General features: G+C 34.6%; 1 protein-coding gene across 1 annotated transcript in view; it reads left to right on the forward strand.

The window, feature by feature from the left end:
• The window catches only part of LOC119837880 (alpha-2Db adrenergic receptor-like), a 277,024-nt gene that overhangs the window by 119,559 nt on the left and 133,864 nt on the right, over positions 1-23,601 (forward strand). Inside the window, exon 3 of the mRNA XM_038363664.1 lies at positions 15,169-15,312. Coding sequence (XP_038219592.1) covers positions 15,169-15,312 — 144 coding nt within the window. The remainder of the gene's footprint in view (positions 1-15,168; positions 15,313-23,601) is intronic.

The raw sequence follows: 23,601 nt of genomic DNA on the forward strand, positions 1-23,601 counted from the left end.
GAATATTCATAGTTTAAATTGTAGTGACCTTAAAAAAACTTTAATGAACTGGTTAAAAACACTTAACTATGAAAACACCGAAAACCTCCTCGCAACTTCTGGCCATTTGTAAATTATATATTTATTTAATATTATTATTATTTATTTAAATTCTGTATAGTACCCTCCATAATACATAATTTCCATTACATACATATAATCATACCATCGAAGAGATTTACACTGCTATTTACCTATATGTCTTCACTTACATATACGCACTCTAATTCTAATATACACACATAAACTGACACACGCACACTCACACACATACATTTACACACACTTACACACACATATACACACATTCGTACACTTCACAATTTACTATTAATATCTAGTTATAATCGGTTTATTCAAATTTTCACATAGCTAGTTATAATACTTAAGTTAAGGAAGAGCGGGTCCTCCTGACACAGGTTTTTTCTTAAACTTACTAGGAGGTCCCTACTACTCCATATTTTGTAAAGTTGGAAATGAAATAAACTATCTTTATTTTATTTTTATTTTAATCAACTAAATTTCTAGAGGCTCTACTATAATCGCCGATGAATCTATACTAATAACGATACATAGCTGAAATTTTGTTTGTTTAAAAGCGTTAATCTCAAGAACTTTAGGACCGATTTCAAACATTCTTTCACCATGAGATATACATGTGATTCCTGAATGCTGTAGAATATAAATGTACCATGGACGAAGCCAGGGCAGACCACTAGTTGTTAAAGTAACCACAGTTCACTTAACACTACTTTCGATGCAAATATTTAATTGTCGTTTAGGTGTATTTATATTAGTAAGAAAATACATTCCAATAATTTATAATCAATTGATATTAAAATAAGTAATTTTGGTTACACGACGGTGTAACAGGCGGCCTCTTGAAGTGCACTTCCAAACCAGAGACGGCTCGTATCATCGAATTAGTGAATCAAATCTCTCGCTCGCTGGGAACTCACTAAAAATAACACAGCATTATGATGCATTTGCGCAATTGTCTCAGAAGTCAATCTCTTTGGCAACATTTAAACCTTTGGTGAGAGAAATTCACATTCAACAAAGACATTCCATATTCAAAGAAGCGGGAAGTTTAAAAAAAATGACATTCTATTTTATAATCTGTGCACTTTTCCTAGCAAAACAAAAAAAAAAACAAAAGCTCGCAACACAAAACCTCAACGCGAACCGCGTCACAACATTTCGTTTGAGAAATATATCGGAGCGTATCATCGCATTAAGTCGCACTTTACAACTAAATAAAGTTCCATTCACGTTGGATTTCCGAAGTAGAATTCAATATGATATATCAGCGTTGCTAGCCGCGCGGGAATAAGACCGTGTGAAACCAGCTTTATCCCCTACTATTTTTCGACATTTAAAATAGGCTCAAATAGGCTTGTACGATTGAAAAATGTACATCTACTTTGTTTTTAATATGCTCTGTTATGAGTCAGATGCATTACGTACTTGTTTAAGTTTGTGTTTGAGGCATTATTTTTACTTTTTCTATAATATCTTGTTATTTGTTTCTATATATTTCTATGTATATTAAGCTTTAAACAATACATCGACAATACTCATAATATTAAAAAAATAAGCATAAGATCTTGTTTTCTTTTTTATGCCACTGAAATAACTAATAGTTATAGTTTATTTATGGAGGAAGGATAAAATATAACTAAGAATAAGCTAGAAGCCGCAAAGCACACCTAGTTATCTATAGGTTAGATATATAATATATATATAGGTTAGGATCTTAATTGAAAATTTGGAGGTTCGAGGTCAGCCGAGCTTGCAAGAAAAAAATTGATTTTTCAATTTATCTACACATTGATCGGTTTAAGATGGAAAAAACTGTGAGTCATGCGAATTTCAAATAATCAAAAGTTCGACGAGACAAGACATCTGCCAACCCGCATTCGTACAGCGTGGCTAACCCCACTCATAGGAGCTTTCAGATAGAAATCGCAGTGAATTCTCATAAACATCTCACCAAAATCAAAGTGAGTTGCGAGTGAGTTAGCATCGAGTAGAGAACACGTGGTAAACGTGTTTGTCGTGCATGCTTCAGTGTATGAGAGCATAAATTGCACTGCGCCGTTAATACCAGCGGCACAAACTGTTCAGAAATTCAATAACTCACTGAAGAATTATGCAAATTCACTCGAAACTTTTGGTACCGTGAAAAATATGATTATTATAAGCCACTTATAAGTTTGGCGCGTAATTTTGTGACAACATGCTTGGAGTTATCTTAGTTGGGGTAAAGATAATATTATCTCTGCTTATATAAGACTAGCTGGGCCCCGCGGTTTTACACGCAGCATGATAGCTGCACCTATTTTTTTTTTCTTTTTTTTATGTCATAGTGGGCAGCTGAGCTGGTGGTTCGCCTGATGTAAAGCGATCACCACCACCCATGAACATTCGCAAAGGTAGTACCTCTGTGAATGCGCTGCCCGCTTTTATGGGGTAAGGGAAAAGGAAAGGATTAACGACTGGAAAGAAGGAATGGACTAGGACGGGTGAGGAAAAGGAAACGGACCTCCGGCTCCCCCACTCACCGTACGAAACACAGTGGCATGCCACTATTTCACGCCGGTTTTCTGTGGGGGTGTGGTACCTCCCCCGGTGCGAGCTAGCCCAATTCGTGCCGAAGCGTGCTCGACTCCCACAATAAAGATAGTACCTAGCTTTTGCCCGCGGCTTCGCACGCGTTTACTTCAGAGTAGTTTAATAGATGTTAGTATGAATGAATCACTCTTTCTAAGAGCATTTGCAGAAGAAATGACTACCTATCCAAGTTACGATCGTGCCAACCATTGCTTAACTTCAGAAGCACATAGTCTGTGAAAATGTCAACTGTCTAACTATCTCGGTTTATGAAATTGAGCCTAGTGACAGATGGAAGGACAGACAGACAGTCATACATTCAGACGGACAGCAATGCCGTATTTATAGAACATCGATATTGAGTATCAAAATAAAGGAATTCTGCAAGATGTTTTTGTGCTGGTCTAAGACATTCTTATTTTTACATAAACTATAGGAAGATTTCACTATTTCACGTACTTACGCGTCTATAAAATTCTGTATATACAAAAGTAAAATATTATCACTATTTTTAACATAAAAACGGAAAAAATAACTCGGCAGTTACGAGTGCACTTTCTTTCTGAGCAAGAATCATTGCGATGGAATCGTAAAATGATTTTGGGTTCTGGTAATACTTTAAAAGCATTTTTAATGTATTCTTTAAAACCGACGTTAAAGCTTTTTTTGGTACACAATTTTTATTTTTTTAAGATAATAAGGTTTTTAAGATACCAGGCCCGATAATCTATTATTTGAACAGAAAATACGAAAAAACATATATCTATTAAGTTCTAAAGTTAAGTGTAGAAAAATTCATGGCATTTCTTAAATAGGAAATGCTTTAAATTTCTTCAACTAGGTAGGTTAAACGAAGTTTGTCGTGGTCAGTTTATAGATGGGTCACCGCATGGCTGACCACGTAACTGTCACGTAAATATTTATATTCTGTTCAACCAAAATCATTTAAAAATATATTACTGTGTGAAAATATGACAATTTTTTATAAAAAAGCAAACCATCTTCAAAGTTATAACCTAAGCCAAATTAAACCACATCAGCAGATACCAGTTTTCAAATAAAAAATGTTAAGTTCTGACGTAACAAACACAAAAAATGCTCATTGCGAACCTCATCTTTTAAGTCAGTTGACAAATGAAATCCGAAAGCATCATCAGATCTATTAATTATTCTCCATAAACAAAGAACATTCGTCAATGTTCTAGAATGTTCTATTCTATTTATTCTCCATAAACAAAGAACATTCGCCAATGTTCTAGAATGTTCTAGAACATTGTCGAATGTTCAACTCTAATCAGATACTTCGTTACATTCCTTGCGCTTCTTCCACATAAAGAAACAGCCTCGCGATAGAAAATATTATAGTCAATACAAGACTACGGAATATCTCGTTAAATTTGATATCTGTCGTGTTGTATTTACGCCTGTCTTAACCTTTTGTATTGGGATCAGTATTCATAATGTTTCATAGAAAAGGAAGGAATATTGCTTTATTTTTCTTTATAGGCACGTGGTTAACCATGCTGTTATAATTGTGGCACGACTAGCAGATTTCGGCTGTTATTTGTGTCAAAAGTTTTTATAAACATATAATGCATATTATCGATAATTCTCATATTACTCGAGAAAAATCATGTTGTATTATACAATATATAGACATAATATTATGAAAGAGATGGCAGCAGGATACTAGAGGGATATTAGCACACACACATATACTACCACATTTGGTCACGTATTGAACTAAATGTGAAATGTATTTAAAATTTTAGCTTAAGTTTATTTTTTGTTTTGTTTCCCAGGAATCAAACCTAGGACCCCTCGGTTATACCCTCACGTGCTAACTGAACCAAGGAGGCTTTCATAAATTATAATTTAACCACAGATTACATAATACTATGATATTACTAGTGAAATTGTAAAGCCGAGGCTATGATATACCTGTGATATAAATACTGTTACACTATCTCAAACAACAAGGTCATCCAATTAGACTAGACTAGCTAAAAGCTAGTATATATTTCGCTCAGTCTAGCGAGAGCATAACCGATCGTTTGTAATTATAGGATTATCATCATTAAGCACATTTAGGGTCCAAATTACAAGCTGTCACTTCATTCAACGTTTAATTAGACATTGTCCGGAATAAGAGACGCTCGTATAATTAATGTATGACATGGTTACGAAAGAGCTGTACTTATTTATACTAATATTATAAAGCTGAAGAGTTTGTTTATTTGTTTAAACGCGCTAATATCAGGAAGTACTGGTCCACTTTGAAAAATTATTTTTGTTTTTGCCCATTTATTGATGGAGGCAGGATAAAATTGATACTTCTTACCCAACGGTAATCCTTTGCGTAACCCCTTATTTAAAAAAAATTCGTAACAAACAATATATATTTACTTAATTAGTCTGCCACACCAATTTAAAAATATTTGCTATGAACATTCGCCGAATTAGTAAATCTGCGAATGCGCTTTCCACTTTTATGGCTTAAGGGATAAGGAAAGGATTTACGACAATAATAAAAGATATACAATATATATTACAGTACATATTTTTTTTTTACTATTAACTCTGAAAATGTTTATGGGTCCTGTTCGTTTACCTTTAAACTATTCACCAATTCAGTTCCAGCTCTTACATAAAAAAAATTGTTGGCAATGTTTGGCATTTACAATACTCTCCTTGTATTGACCACAAATTAATAATAATATAAATACAGACTCTCTAGTCCCACAGAGTATAAAGTTGTACAGATTATACCAGCATCATGTAAATTTATTTTCTTTCTAACTCAGTAGAATATCGTATCAGTGCTCTTAGTTTTGTAAACTTAGCAACTTTCTCTCGCGATGATAAAATTTAATTTTGAACTTCCGGAATTCTATAACACCTGCTACTGTGGATTTTATCATATTTCCCACTATAGTTGGCAAGTTTAAAAATTGTGGTGTGTTTTAAAAATTACTGCATCGGGGTTAAACTTTTGCATCGTATTTTTAAGATTCTCTTATTTCATTTACTAGATTTTGCCCGCGGTTTCACACGTGTTAAATTCGGAGTAGCTTAATAGATGTTATCTACACTAATATTATAAAGAGGAAAACTTTGTTTGTTTGGTTGTAATGAATAGGCTCAAAAACTACTGGACCGATTTTAAAAATTCTTTCACCATTCGAAAGCTACGTTATCCACGAGTAACATAGACTATATATGTACCACGGGCGAAGCCGGGGCGAACAGCTAGTTATACATGTAAATCTTCCTCTTGTATCACTCTATCTTTAAAAAAACGGCATCAATATCTGTTGCGTAGTTTTAAAGATTTAAATTTTGACAATTGTTTTGAGATCACAGTCAAAAGTCCTCGTATTTTACAACATTTTATATTTGCTATCAAGTTGAGTAAACCTAGCATTATACAAGAAATGCTTATCAAACTCACTTAACTATGGTTTTCTTTTGATTTCAACATCAAAATCGTCAATACAAACAAGGCATTCGTCCTTTAGAATTTTCTTTAAAAAACTACTTCAGAAGAAGTTTTAGAAAAAAGTTTTATAATAATAATAATTTACCATTATAATAAATGAAGTACCATAAAAGTAGTCAGTTCTCGCCATTAGCGTTCCATCAATTAAATATAATGGATCGAGCTTCAAACAAAATGGAACCTGTAATGAGAGCGCCATAAAAACTATGCGAGTTAAATGTTTTCCTACTAAAACACTTTTTCAACCCTCAATACGATTCGACTAAGAATAGGATAGACTGTGCGCCATTTTGTGACGTCATAAGTGTCAAGTTGAAATGAATAATCAATCTAAGATAATAACGTTTATATTAGACTATGATGTTAAAATCAGGCATAATAAAATAATCATCATAAAAATGCAAAAAGGATTTCCAAGCAAATCGTTTAATTTCAAATGACATTTGACACCTAATTGACAAGTAAATGTCTGACTTACAAATGGGAAATCTCTCGCTCGGAGGCCCATATCCTTTTCCTTACATTTCCTTGTCCTTTCCTTTATTCTTGTCGTCAATTCTTTCCAATTTGAAGTCAGCAATCTATTTGTAGTGGCGTAAGGTTTGCAATCAACCTTACGCCTCTCCTAGTGTTCATGGGCGGTGGTAGCGCTTACCATCAGCCGACCCACCAGCTCCATTTCCGACGATGACATAAAAAACAGCGCAGAAGCAACCTCTACAAATGTTCATGAGCGGTCGTGATCCCTTACCATCAGGCGACCCACCAGCTCCGTTCTGACAAAACAAACAACCCAATTTAGCGACAAAGTAAAACCACCAAGCCACATGCGCCAGTTAGAATCAGTGGCGTAGCTATCATATGGCCAGGTGGTGCAGTGCACCAGGGCCCCCGAGCTCAGGGGGCTCTCTAACCTCAGCTTTGAAAGAGGGTAGGAAGGCGGAAAGAGGGGAGGAGGGCCCGATTATTGCCCCATGCACCAGGGCCCTTGTCCCCCTAGCTACGCCACTGGTTAGAATATCATAATCAAAATGACTTTGAATTTAGTTTCGTCAAATGGATCCAGACAGCGTGACACAGGTATCAATGTCAGAAAGCTATTTACTTGCGTGACAACCAACGGGCTTCTGCAGACTTGGAATTAAACGACGCACGTGGCTTTGGCCTCTAAATCTGATATCTATACTGATATTATTAAGCTGAAGAATTTGTTTGTTTGTTTGAATTCACTAATCTCAGGAACTATTGGTCCGATTTGAAAATTTTTTTCAGTGTTAGATAGGCCATTTATTGAGGAAGGCCATAAGCTATATGTGTACCATGGGCGAAGCCGGGGCGGACCGCTAGTGTTTTATAATTTCAATTTTTTTTTTCTTAATTAAAGTTTGGTTGAACACGCTAATTTCAAGAACTACTGGTCCGATTTGAAAAATTCTTTCAGTGTTAGATAGCCCATTTATTGTGGAAGGTTATAGGCTAAAAAATAATATAAATAAGATAGTACGTGGGTAAAACCGCGGGGCACAGCTAGTATGATATACACTGCAGATCTAAGACAGCTTGTATCGTAAGCCTGCACTTTTCCTGATATGAAATATTTTTTTATTAATGTCATAATTTAGAAGTTAAAATCAACGATATTTATTGCTATATTTTGCAAGGATTGGATGGTCTATTAATAGACGTAGGCCTAGCACTGAATATTAAAAGTATGGAATTAAAAATCATGAAAATATATACCTTTTGAGATCAGACGATGTTGCGTACACCAGATAGTAAAAATGTATGAACGCTAATAAGGATTTAGATTGGTACTCATTTTAAAATGCTTGTACAATGTGGAACATACACGTAAATAGTTACCTAATGTCTTGTGAATTTTCCGTACATATTAATATAAACTGGGTATTAAAGATTAGTACACAGTAAGGAAGCATTTCTTTAAATCTATGTTGTACCGCCACACATACAAGCATTAAGACAATAGACACGTCATTATTCACACACACAAAGATATTATCCATTGCTCAAATTTGCATCGAACTTTAAAAATAGAACAACAAAAATCAATCTGTATTCCGTTTTTACAATATCCAACCGATAAAATAAATATCTAAACAAGTACACACTAGCACAGTTAAATAGAGATCCAACAAACAAAGCGTGCAATTTAAAAAAAATAAGTAAAGCTTTGCATACACGGATGCAAACCGATAGAGGCGACAATTAAAAAAAGCTGTGTTCGCACTATCTTTTTCAAATAGACGTTCTCAAATTGGTAAGGAACGGTTGAAAATGCGGGATACGCCTGGGAAATCTACGTATTTGAGAGAATACGTAGAAGTCTTTTATTCTTATGTACCCATATCCACTATATTCTTTACTTGTTTATTGTGGAATGCACTGGAATTTTCAATTCGAGCCGGTTAGATTCGGTTTCGCGCTCAAATTTAAATTGTGTTTGTTATTCGAATTACGGGTGGCTATTCGCTTTTTTTTCTTGTGTTCCATATTTGAATTATTTTATTTGTGTTAATGATAAATGGAGTATTTAGATATCGAATCGAAATCGAATATAGTATTCAGATATAGAATCTTAGAAATATATTCCTTTTATATAAAAGGAATATTTTCTAAGATTTTTTAACAAATTGCACATTTGGCTATTGCAGTATCTTATCTGCGAAAAACGAACTTGTATCACGTTAATTCTGCTAATATTAAAAACGCGAAATTTTGTAAGTATGTAAGGATGGTTGTGTGGATGTTTGTTACTCTCTCACGCGAAAATATTATCGTATCTGTATGAAATTTAGCACATTGGCTACTTTTCACCCACGTACCACGAGTGACGCCGCGGGTTACAGCTAGTAATAACTATTAAATCAGTTAAAAAGTATTTAAATTGAAGCTCACATATTCTTATACTGACAACTATCAGAAAATCAAGACCAGCGATTATTACGCCCCATACCCCAAAGGGGCAAAGGACTTAACACGAAAACGAAATAAATTGCGTATTATTTACCTAACATCTATATTTATTCCCAATGGCGTATTTTGTGTCAAAATATAACAAAGTTATAATTTAATAAATAACCTTTCGTTTGATGGATGGGATGTTACGATTTATTAGCGAAAAAATAAAAATAAATTGCCTCTGGATCGCTTTCTTGTGTAGGCTTTTTTATTATTTATATTATAACTAGCTGTTGCTTGCAGCTTCGCCTGCGTGGTCTTAATAAATTGTCATGGTACAAACTTTCATACCCTATTTTATCCTCTTGGGGGAAGAATTTATCAAAATCCTTTCTTAGCGGATGCCTACGTGATAACATCTATCTGCTTGCCAAATTTCAGCCCGATCCGTCCAGTGGTTTGGGCTGTGCGTTGATAGATCTCTATGTCAATCAGTCATCTTTGAGTTATATATATTTACATGTAGGTATGTATGGTGAATAAAACAATAGTGGCTCGGCAATATTTACATTCGACTAGCACTCGGTTCCCGGCTCCATCTGGGTTGTGATAAAAGCCTATGTTATTCAGGAATGATTTAGCATTGAATTGGTGATAATTTTTTCATAATTGATTTTGCAGTTTTTGGGTTGATTCATTATGTGTGAAAGAAATCCAATCTTTCACAAGATTTTGATAGATTTAATTCAAACTTTGTATGTTTATCAAGGATTGGTGATAATACAATAATTTTATGTGTTTATTTTATTATCTTGACTGGCATCGCCAGGGTTAATTTCTAATACACTTTTTAGAGCAATTGACTCTTTTAAATTGCTTCTCTTATTAAAGCTTGTTTTTAACTACGTTTCTATCGTATAACTAGTTCCCTATAATACCGATTAATATCCTCTAGTTACCTTATTACATCATTATGGTATATATGGCTTATAATATGACCCAAATTCTCGAAGTTTCCTCCATACCTAATGGATTCAATTGTAAATTATAACGTCAGAATATGACGAAATCCAATAATACATACGTTATTCCGGGGCACGTATAAAATTAAACGGTTACAATGTAATATGTTTACTATAAATTTAATGGCCCATTTCACGGGATTGCAGTTAAATCTGATTTACGGGTGCTTGGTGTTTCACATCATTATATTATCAATAAAGATTGCGCGGGTGGAGTGACTCCAATATTATGTAATAGTATACTAGTAAATAAGAAATTGGCTCATGAATACTGATGCTAGCTAGCTGATGGGTTGCCTGATGGTAAGCGTTAACACCGCCCATGAACATTTGGAGAGGCGTAAGGATGATTGCAGAACTTACGTCTCTACAAATGGTTTGCCGACTTTAAATTGAAAAGGGATTAAGAAGGGATTGATAAGAGGAATAAAGGAAAGGACTGGGAAGGGTGAGGGAAAGGATATGGGCCTTCGACTCCCCCACTCACCGAACGAAACACAGCTGTATGCTATTTCACGCCAATCTTCTGTGGTAGTGTGGTATTTCCCCGATGCGAGCTGGCCCAATTCGTACCGATGCGTGCTCGACTCCCACATACTAGACATTGTCTAATAGACACTGGGGCATCCCCGTGCCATACTGTTTAAAAATTGTATAGTCAACTGCATGGAATTGTTTTCCCAAGAGACTTTTATATCCTTTATTGAAGTAGAAATAAAAAAAAAGTCATAAATATTTACCATTTGTTTGTTTAAACGCACTAATCTCAGGAACTACGGGTCCGATTTGAAAATTTCTTTCAGTGTGATAGCCCATAGGCTATATATGTACCACGGGCGAAGCCGGGGCGGACCGCTAGTGTTTAATATAGAGTTTAAAAAAATCATTGTTTATAACTGATCATTAATTGTTACGTGCTCGATCAATAATAACGCAAACACCACGCAACCACGTCTTTTAGTATTATATCTGAAAGTAGTCATTCACCTATACCATTACAAACAAAACGTTATCTTCTACGATAGGAGTTTCCATAGACAATATGATCGACAATGAAGAGCACAAAAAGGCCGCGCATTTACTATCATCGACTTACACAACAAACAATTTATATTCACGGTAGGAATACGCAATAAATATCGTCTTCACTTTATTGCCAATACACTGCAGTAAAACGAACCATCAAAACCCTGACACGTGTGAGTGCATTTCCTAATGTATTTTGAGATGTTTTGTATGCTACTATATTTTAGTACTAGCTGCGCCCCGCGGATTCACCCGCGTTAATCCGTATCTCGTAAGAATATCGAGATAAAAAGTTGCCTATGTGTTATTCCAGTTGTCCAGTTATCTACGTGACAAATTTCGTTGCAATCGGTTCAATAGTTTTAGCGTGAAAGAGTACATCCATCCTCACAAACTTTCGCATTTATATTAGTAGGATAGGATAGAATCCCATTCATTTTCGACTAGCTGTTACCCGGGTTAAGTTGTAAAGGTTTCATCCCTTATTATACTCCCTTGGGGGTAGAATTAATCAAAAACCTTTTTACCAGATGCCTACATCATAGCGGCTATTTGCATGCCAAATCCCAACCCCATCGGACAAGTAGTTTCCGCAGTGCGTTGTTAGATCGGGCACCTTTGGGTTATGTCTATTTAGACTAGCTGGTCCCCGGTTTCTTCCACGAATACCAGGGGCCAAAGGAAGTAATTTTTAGCACTGCCAATACCATCGAAATGCGTTTAGTAGTTCGGGCGTGAAATATAATTATCTCTTCTGTGATATATACATCAGCCTAAGGACCACATAATCCAATTTAAACACAGAAGTCAATTTTTTTGCTTATGCCCTTTGTATCCTAAAGTTTTAAGCTTACCCGTCCGTTCCAACTGAAGAAACTTAGGTTAGGTTTAGGTTGTCTAGAAGTTTGCTTAAGATCTTTCAAACTTAATTATAAACCTACCATAAACATATCTATCCTGCTCACGGAACAGATAATAGAGGCTATATATAGAAAAGAAAGAAAGAAAAAAAAATACATTTATTTATATAAGGTAAAGTTAATAAAAAATAATCTAATTTACAAAACGTTAAATAAACCTCATATAAACGGGAGATCCACTCAGTGTATAAGAGCCTAAGCCCATTAAAGGAACTTAGACTCTCCACTGATTTTCAGTGGATACTACATTGACCCCCTGACAGTGGCATATTATCAGCATATTATGTCACCAAATGACACAATGACAAACGAATGAATACATTGCTTGGAATGCATAGGCACCATCTAGTTCTATGTAGGCGATCTCGTAATGTAGTGCCTACATTGCGATTCAGTAGTATATGTAGTGGAGTTAAATATTTGAATAATAGCGGTGGCACGCATTCTAATGTAAATCATGAACTATTTCCTTTTATCTGACCTGTAATCCTGCTTAACTCTATATATAAACTTCTTGAGTCACAATATTAGTTACCATACTCCTAACCGCTGGACCGATTTTTAGGAAATTTGTTTGTGTTTATCGGGTAGTTCAAGGCATCGGCCAACGTGTATTTTTCATATGTAATCCGAATGATAAGAGTAAGGCAAAACTGCGTTGGCCCGGTCAATCAGTATATCAATATTTATTCAACTGTTTCAGCACAACTCATAAACAATCGATCGATTTTAGCATCTTTCAATTCAATTTTATGTATCCTGTACACAGTCCTGTTACATTTAAGATACTATTTGTAGATGTTAATATGATTGTTACTCTTTCTGACATAAACGATTGCAACGATTTTGGTGAAACTTAAAATCTGTATTTCAAGTTGTAGACTGAGTATCATTTTCATTCTGACGCCATTAAACATAAATAAAAATGTTGCTTTATGGTTGTCCCAAAATCTTACTTAAAATAATGATGTATTTCGTATTTTCGAATAGGAAAATATATTTCTTTTCAACACGCTATAATTAGCTTCACCTGTACGTTTGTATGTTTATATATTTGCACATAACTAACTCCTTTAGATTTGATTTTGAACCAATTTAAACAGACATATTCACACCAAACTTTGTACACTTATCAATGACTAGCTGCGCCCCGCGGTTTCACTCGCGTTATCCCGTAGAAATATCGGGATAAAAAGTTGCCTATATGTTATTCCAGTTGTCCAGCTATCTATGTACCACATTTTATTGCAATCGGTTCAGTAGTTTTTGATGAAAGAGCAACAAACGCACACACATCCTTACAAACTTTCGAATTTATAATATTAGTAGGATTAGTAGGATAAGATAGGATAGGACAGGATTGGATTGGTGACAATACAATAATTTCATTAGTTTATCTTATTGTCCTGATTAAAATCGCTAAGATTAACAAAATAATTAGCTTATGAATATTCTGCATAACAGCAATTTAGTTGGTTCTTTAATAAGCGTATTTTATGAACAATTTGTTATTTACTTTTCTATAAAACTGTAACGTTCAAACCTAGACACAGCAAAACCTGAACGATTTTACGGACTTAGTGTAGCCAGATAGAATGTTCCTTGAATATTTAAATTCGTTTTACGATCAGGCAACACTCCGCTCTGTCACAAAATATCCATTTTATTGCAATTTTATATACAATCGTAAATTCTGTTATTTAAATTTAAAATTGTTAAGTTGAAATTGGCTCTATTTCAATTGGTTTTAAGTGTTAAAAGTTTTAAAACTAGATATATTCAGTTAATTGACCGCCTCCTTGGTACAGTGGTTAACGCATGAGCGTAGAACCGAGGGGTCCTGGGTGCAATTCCCAGTGCAGTGGGGAAGCATAAAAGATAATGTCTCGGTCTGGCAGGACACAGAAGGCTGATCACCTACTTGTCCGTAAAGAAAATCGATCAGTGAAACAGGTGTACGTCATCTGCCCCATACCCCACTAGGGGACACGGGACTTCACTTAATATTAAGTTAATTAAAATATTTCTTTGACATTCTGTGGTGGCCGTGATCTTTGACAGTTTTAGACGAATACAACGGACTTTTTTAGCTTTAAACAAAAACAATAAAATGAAAATATGCCTATCTATCTATCTACACTAGCGGGCCACCCCGGCTTCGCCTGTGGTACGCCTTCCTCAATAAATGGGCTATGTAACATTGAAAGAATTTTTCAAATCGGACCAATAGTTCCTGACATTAGTGCGTTCAAACAAACAAACAAACAAACACTTCAGCTTTATAATATTAGTATAGATATATAAAAAACTCTCGTTTCGCAAAGTCAACCATACTCTTGAAACTTACTCTGAAACGCCTGCACCGATTTTCATGAAATTTTGTTCGCATAGAAACGATGTAAAGAATTATCCAAAAAAATTACCTATGATTTCATAACTAACGTAAGTCGTTTGTACATTAAATCGAAATACATGTTCGATTTCATATCGATAACATAACGAGGCAATAATGAAGCGTGACGTCACAACAACTATTCATAATTATAATATTCAAACAAGCATAATTTTCACTGGCAACATCTACCTAAATTCGTGAACGTCCATAATAAATCATAGAAACAATCCCGATATCAGCGAAAATGCTCTCCAAGGACACTAATTTCTCCGGACCCTTTATCCTATTAAAGGCGAGATATTTGCAGTACATTCGTAATTTATAACCTCTATTTGAATATATTTCAAGGTGAATGTCGAGATCTGTCCCTGGACCTAAAGTATCCTAATGGAAATAAATATTACTGAAGTTTTCTCACGATCGCTGATATCGAAGGCTCTTAAGTTAAAATAATCTAGACTTGTATTATAGAAACTGATAAAATATCCATAGTTATAGTGGCCCACCGGTAATGCATATAATTACATAACACTAGCTGCATTCCCCGGCCCCGCCCGTAATCATTCATCGTAATTGAATGACTATAAAATTGTCCTTTCTTTTATATTGGATCAAACTGCATATGGTGTGGTTTGATTGACATCGTTTGAGTAGTTTAGTCGCTGACAAATGTGACCCGTCATTTATGTATATTAAGATGAGTAAGAAAATAATATAGATCGCATTTATCTCCAGGCGGTAGACTACCTGAAGAAGCGGACGCCTGCGCGCGCGGCCCTCATGATCGCTGCCGTGTGGTTGATGAGCGCGCTGGTTTGCATCCCGCCCTTGCTGGGCTGGCGCGTGAGCAGGCCGCCGGAGCAGTTCCCCCAATGCAAGGTAAGAAATTTATTATATATTATATCAACATATACTTTATTGTACAATTAAAAAACGAAGAGAGGCTAGGCGTTGCTACGGTTTGGCAAAATGACGCGGGTTCGATTCTCGCCTCGTGATCAAATTCATATAAATATATAATTATAGTTATTTTAAAAATTTCTCATTCCGATACAGGTTAATAATATTTAAATTACAATTTTAGTAATTAAACTAAGTTACTTTTAATACAGACAGGAGTAGAAAAAACACAAATATTTTACAGAATATGTCTTCCTTATCACATATATCACTTAACATACGTATATATCAATTATTGTTAAAAACTACAACACTCTATGTATTCTAAATTTAAACAATAATTACAGTAGCCGACATGTCGTATCGTATCGTCGAATCGTAGCCGTATCGTGCAAACAATCCAATTATAATTTAATTTGCGCAATCTAGATTGTTCGCAGATTAACTTCAGACTAATTGTTATTATGCTTTTTAAGCTCATTTGTAATAGTTGTTTTGCTAGTTCCGAAAACAAGTTAAATTTGTGAGTCATTATTTATCGTTATTTTTCACCGTCAGTTCCAATTCTATTATTAAATTGGACGATTTGAAATATTTAATTATTAGTTTTATAGCATTGAAATCCTACTAATATTATAAATGCGAAAGTTTGTGATGTGCGTATGTTTGAACCTACTGAACCGGTTGCAATGAAATTTGGTACGTAGATAGCTGGACAACTGGAATAACGTATAGGCAACTTTCAAAAATCAGTACTTTTAAAAATATTGAACTTTCATAAACTTGCAATGAAATTAATGAATAAAAATATGCAATTTAATTATCATGATGATTTTTGAGCCCAGTGTTTATGTAGAAATGATATTTCAATGGTCGTTTTTAACCGACTGAGACTAAAATAATGGAGTTTCTCTCCGGATTTTACGGGTTTATATTTAAATATATACAATTTTCCAGTCTCAAAATTTTCATCTTGTTCTTAGTTCTTTATTCCAGCTGAGTTCAAGGCTTACAGAGAATAAATTTTTAAGAAATTTGATTAAGTTGGAATTAATGGAGTAATAATTAATAATTTTTTGGCCTGTGAATTTTATTTACACTACATTTGTAATTCTCATCTACCCCTGCCCAATGTGCTTCTTAATTAAAAATGAATAATAAATTATAATTAATTGAATTTGGCATACGTTTCCATGTACTTCTATTTTGAATTTAAATAAAATAAAAATAAAGTGATAGAACTCCATTCAATAACTCGAATATATATACTACTAGCTGCACGCCCCGGCTCCGCCCGGGTAATCATTTATCGTAATTAAAATTATTTAAACTATCCTATCTCTCAAGTTGGATCGAACTGCACATGGTGTGCGAATTTTATTATAATCGGTTAAGTGGTTTAGGAGTCCATTGAGGACAAACATTGTGACACGAGATTTATATATATTAAGATAGTACTGTATATGCTGTATTTAGCTGTAAGGTTAGGTTAAGTGTTTGATTTTATGAACAAATTTGAATTTGAATTCGAATATAACTTAAAGGTTGTTGATTAAAGGTTTGAATTTAACTGAAACGCACAGCCCAAACCACTGGACGGATCGGGCTGAAATTTGGCATGCATAGATGTTATGACGTAGGCCGCTAAGAACGGATTCCGATAAATTCTACCCCCAAGGGGAATAGGGGATGAAAGTTTGTACCATGATTGTTTATTTTGTCCATACGTGCAAAGCTGCGGGCAACAGCTAGTCCCGAATAAAGTCATGTGCCGAGTACAAAATTTTCTGTTTGCAGCTCAAAAATGTTTTCAAACGAAGTAAATTTTTTTCCGTTCATACCTAACTTGGCGGTTATGCTCTAATTAGCAGAATGCGAATTATTTTCATAAAATTAATTTTTGCCCAACTTTGCAGAGCGGTAGGCGGTTTTATTTGTGACTTATTGTTTTATTTATGATATATCTATATTTATACTACATGATATAAAATATTTATTTTTTTGAACGTGCTTATCTCGGGAACTTTTTGGCGATTTTAGTGACATTTGGCATAGTTATAGTTTGAAACCCGAGAAAGGACCAAGGATAGTTTATGCTCTCGGAATTTCCACAGGTACGGTAAATGGAGGGAGCCTTTTAAAAAAGTAATTGAATTTCACTTCCATGGATGTAGTTGGATGTAGCTGGATGTAGCTTCCGCGTAAAATAACATAAAACGGTCATCCATCTAATAACCAACCTCGTAATAAGTTGCTTATCTTGTATTATCCATCGAATATCATATACTACGATCATCTGATTATTGCATCTCATCGTTAAGAGTATTTATTGTGATAATGAAAACTGCAGCGATACAGATTTACTTCAAATTCGTTTCCTTTTCCTCACCCTTCCCCGTCCAAACCTTCTTCCTGTCGTCAATCTTTTCCTTATCCCTTTTATCTTAAAAGCGGGCAGCGCTTTCGCAGAATGTTCATGGGCGGCGGCGAGCTTACTATCTGGCGAACCAGCTCAGTTGCCCGCTTGTGGCAGAAAAGGGTATTCCTTTTGTTAAAGTTTGTTTATTTTTAAGATTTTGAACCAAAAGTGTAAAACAGACCCCATTATTAAAACTTCGAGGTTAAGCCACGGCAAGGTCATAAATTTATTATATACGTATCCCTTACGAATCTGACTCCACTTGACCGATAATAATGTAAAAAATAAAGTCCTTACAAATAATGCATTTTCTTTCTTTCTAATGCATTTATATGCATCGCCATTAACACGCAATCGTCAGCTAATTCATCATCAGCCCATATATGTTCCCACTGCTGGGACACAGGCCTCCTATGAGGGTTCAGGCCATAATCCACCACGATGGCCAAGTGCGGGTTGGCAGATGTCACATACCGTCAAACTTTTAATTCTTGGACATGCCGGTTTCCTCACGATGTTTTCCTTCACCGTTTAAGCAGTGGTGATGTTATGTAGATGCGCAGATAAATTGAAAAATCAATTTATTTCCTGCGCGCTCGCCCGGTCTCGAACCCCGACTTATCGATTTTGAAGTCCGAGGTTCTCACCACTGAGCCACCACTGCTTTTTTATAAGCTAATTCATTTGAGTCTTATTTTCCTCAATACACCCAACACAACTACGTATTACCACAGATAACATATATCTATACTAGCTATTACCTTATTAAATTACCTTCCAACATTTCACATCCATCTCTCGTGACAAAAATTCTGAATTCGGCCAATTCCCTTCGGCCTATAACGAGTGTCTTACTCACAATCAATCAACGGAATACGACCATTTATCACGGAATGTCAAATCATATCGGAACAATGAGGCCCTCACTTTTATATCGCTCATACTGTAGTGATGCATGTGATGAATTTATGAAAATAATGTTTAGTACATTGCGGTTATATATTGATGACTCAGCGGTTGGGGCTTCTTCGTTCGTGGTTCTTCGAGAGACGAGCATAAATTGATTTTTTTAATGTGTGCGTGTGGATCTTTGGAGGCAGCTCTCTTGTGCAGTTTCAACAGCTCAGTTTTGAGAGTTGTCTTTTAGAGACTTATAAGTTTTTTTTTGTATCAATACATATTTTACGTAATATTCATTACATTTTTCATTGGTTTGGTAGAAAATATATTCAAAAAGGTACCATTTACCATCATGACCATGAATTTTAACGATTTTAAGCATCACATTATTTATTTATTTATTTGGTCAACCAACATTTGTTTACAGTGTTTTTTAAGTATAAATAATATAACAAATATTTTTGCGAAAAAGTAACAAATAATTACAGGTTAACACAGAATGCACAAATTAAACAGAGCTTTTTCTTAAATTAGTAGAATACATGCATAACATTATTACATTTAAACACTTTTATTATAGTCATACAATTATAATTTCATTTACGTTTTTGATTTTTGAACTTCCCTGACTATAGAACAGTGCTTGTTGGGTGTATGGAAGAAGATGTCGATTTTATCGCTGTACTTATATATAGAATACTTATAGAATTATTTAACATTTATACAATTGTCGTTGTAAATTCTAACACTATTACACTTTTATAGTAAACCAGACTACTTATGGCAAACCAGAATACTTGAAACACCTTACCTAGCCTCTAATGTTTAGTCCATTATTCCTAAAGGTGAAAGCCCTGTGGATTTCTGTCAGAGTGATCTAGCACCCTTAATTCAAATATAAAGCTTTTACAACACAAATCTTCAAACCAAGACAATTAGTAAAAACTAGGCATCTCTGATCCTTACCATTACATTAACAGGAATATTTTAAATATATTTTCATCCCGAGTAAATAAAATGATGCAAATACAACAAAATCTTTCGTAAATACAAATATTTGATCTTCGCGCTGCAATCAAAACATGCTTCCACTCGCTTGATCGTTTGCTGAGCTTAGAAGCACACAAGTCATTAACTATGATGCTATAAAACTGTCATATCGCCAGTAAATCCAACAAACTACGCCCTTTATCTCCAACTGAATTGTAAGAGCATAATATAGTATGTCGAGGCGATACTGAAAGGACTAGACCGTTTTTGTATCGGTCGATAAAACAAAATTATATTTATAAGCGTCCCCGGATTGAACCGGGGTTTGTATAACCCTTTGTGTTTATCCCAGAAATGTCGAAGTTTGTCGAAGTTTCAACGGAAGAGATCAATGATGTTCTTGATGCTTAGATGTAACAAATAATAATGATGCTTATCCGCTTAGACCCAGCCCCGTCAGGATGAAGTGGGATAGAATATATAGCCTATGTCACTTAGGATAGGTAAAGTACCAATTCAGTTATTTCCCTGCAAATAAAAAGACGTCTCTTTTATAATATTAGTGCAGATTATATTTTAACGAAGTGGAAATGTCGGAGCAGCACGTTTCTTTTATATTTTTAACCGACTTACCGACTTCACAAAAAGGTGGTTATCAATTCGATGTGCATGTAATATTCGAATTGCATAGCTTTAATATGTTTAGCTATTGTTATACATACATGCGTGTTTGGAAGCTGTTGCTTCTAAACGCTATGCTTTTACAAAAGAATTCATATTATTAATGAAAAGTTTAGAAATGTTAAATTTAAGGCATTTATTAAAAACTAGCGGTCCACCCCAGCTTCGCCCGTAGTAAATATATAGCTTATAGCCTTACCTTGTACATGTCATGTAAAATTAAAATGACATTGACATGACTTTAATATTAAAATAGATGAGTTTACCAATGCATATTTTAACTGTAATTATATTAATTTATTTTTCACTTTTTAGTTTGAAGACGGTAAATTTTTTGTTAAAAACTATTTTCTCACTTCACGACACCATAAAACACATAACATAATCCGATTCATTTAAGAATCCCTACCCGTAAGCCTATCCCACCAACCCATACATACATCTTATATTATCATTAAATATGCTTAACATAGTACACGTCATTTCCCATCAAGTGTAATGAATCCTACTAATACTATAAATGCGAAAGTTTGTACGCATGTGTGTGTGATTGTTGCTCTTTCCCGTAAAAACTACTGAACCGATTGCAATGAAATTCAAAACTAAGAAGCGAATATTCGAAAATCCTTTGTTCGCTTACACAATAACATTGAATCAAAATTAAAACCCAAACATATTGTGTTAATAAAAATTTAACATGGAGTATATTCAACTTAAAAAAACATTTTTACCGCCATTTTTGACCGATTTTTATTAAACACATAAGGACTACCGCAAGGAAGCTGATTTTCAAATAATAAAAACCAAAATCGACATATTTGTTTGAGAACTACGATGTCACAGACATACACACAGACAGACATCGACGCTAAACTTATAAAACCTCTCTTTCGCATCAGAGCCTGAATAATAATAAATTGTATTTACAGTTTCTAATCATGACAACTAGTTATATGTTAAATGGTTAGTGATAAATTCTGTATTATTTTTAGACAGATATTTAAAGTAGTGCTTGGTTCATTTGTAGATTGGTTTGTGTTTTTGTTTTTCATGATTTATATAAATTATATTACATTAAATAATGGGCGTAATATTAGTACCTCATAGCTATGAGATGTAAATGAATAAATCCTACAAATATTCACTTCAAAGTGTAATGAATCCTCCTAATCCTACTATCCTGCTAATATTATAAATGCGAAAGTTTGTAAGGATGTGTGTGTGTATGTGTGTGTGTGTGTGTGTGTGTGTGTGTGTGTGTGTGTGTGTGTGTGTGTGTGTGTGTGTGTGTGTGTGTGTGTGTGTGTGTGTGTGTGTGTGTTTGTTGCTCTTTTACGCAAAATCTTCCTAACCGATTGCAATGAAATTTGGTACGTAGACAGCTGGACAACTGGAATAACATATAGGCAACTTTTTATCCCGATATTCCTACGGGATACGGACTTACGCGGATAAAACCGCGGGGCGCAGCTTGTTCTTATAATTGACGGATAATGATGCCGTTACGGCGGGTATCAATACGATACATATGGTTTATAGTAATTAATTTATACGGACTATGCTTTGGCGTTATCCACGTTTTAGATATGCGCTTGTGTGTAATATGGGTTTAGTGTGTGGGTTAGGGAGTTATATTTATGTATATATCGTTATGATAACAGACACAGATAATATGTGATACCATACTGTTCTGAAATGCGAAATATTTTACGAAACATGTTCAATTTCTTAATTTTAATGTATTTTTCCTTTCTTAATTTTTATTGTTAAGTACCTGCCGAAAGCTATTAAAAGTGATGCTTGTGATAGTATTGTAAAGGTTCAACTGAAGTGACTACAGAGTTTCCTGCCGGCTTTTCTCTGCAGAAACTGCTTTCCGAACCGGTGGTAAATGCTGAAACTGTGTAAAATGACGATTCAAAAGTGATTATTCTATGAGAAGTCGAATTGAATAAATAAATGTTTGAGTTTGAGTTAGAGTTTGACGGTGACTCTTTCTTCCAGAGATAAGTTAGTGGCACTGTCAGTATATGCTAAGCGCCGCTGTACGTAGTTTACGTACGTACGTACGTAGTTCGAGATTTCGTTAAAATCAAAATAAAAAATCTTATTTTATAGACATATATCTACATCAACAAACTTGCTAAACGTATCTTAATAATTAGGGAATTTGAAATAAAATTTTAACTCCTTCCATTATTATTTATGGAGAGAAATATAGTTTCCAAAAAAAATACTTAAATTATAGAATCAACAAAATTATCAGGCTTGCGCTAATGAATAGATAAATTGTCTCAAATCTTTGATAAGGGTACAAAGTTAAATAAAATATATACGTTCATAGTGGTTTAAAATCGAGTCTAAAGGAGTCGGTTACACACAAACATATGGACGCTAATGAGCGTGTGAAAAACACCCTTTAACCATAGTCTATCTATAAATTAATACCATCATTATGCATATACACAGTTAGATTTATATATTTGTACATGAAAATATGTTCAAACTGACTTTCAAATAAATAACAACGCTTTCAAATCACCTCTTATCGAGGTCTCCACCGAAATTCCGTCTTCAATTCAGTTAAAACATTCTATACGCATTTGTCGCAAGTCGCCAGAAAAATCCTCAGCAAATGGGCCATTGGAGGCAGATCAGGCTAACATTATAATTTCCAAATGCCGTAAGCTCCGATTTCAATGTATTTATAAATAGACCCTATTTATATGGCATTTAAATTGCGCGTGGGAACAGATATACGGAATTACTGTAAGGCGTACGAATTACATTTACAGATTGGAAGACGATTGTACTGTTGTACATATTATTTTTAAAAGCTTTTGTTATTTTATGTCATCAATAACGTAAAGTATTTATTTGAATCTAGTTGTGCCCCACGGTTTCGCCCGCGTAAGTCCGTATCTCGTAGGAATATCGGGATAAAAAGTTGCCTATATGTTATTCCAGTTGTCCAGCTGTCGTACCAAATTTCATTGCAATCGGTTCAGTAGTTTTTGTGCGAAAGAGTAACAAATATGCACATACACACACATCCATCCATCCTCACAAACTTTCGCATTTATAATATTAGTAGGATAGGATGTGTCGAACAACGCACGAACGCCATCTAGTATCGAACTTTGCAATGTATAGGTTACTGATACTTCTATTTTCTTACTAACTAACTTCAGAAAAGGAGGAGGTTCTTATTTTGACTGTATTTTTTTCGTATGGCACCTTATAAAGTTTTCCTGTGTAAATCGATTTTGACGAAATTT

This window comes from Zerene cesonia, chromosome 29, assembly GCF_012273895.1.
Source record: "Zerene cesonia ecotype Mississippi chromosome 29, Zerene_cesonia_1.1, whole genome shotgun sequence".
Lineage (NCBI taxonomy): Eukaryota > Metazoa > Arthropoda > Insecta > Lepidoptera > Pieridae > Zerene > Zerene cesonia.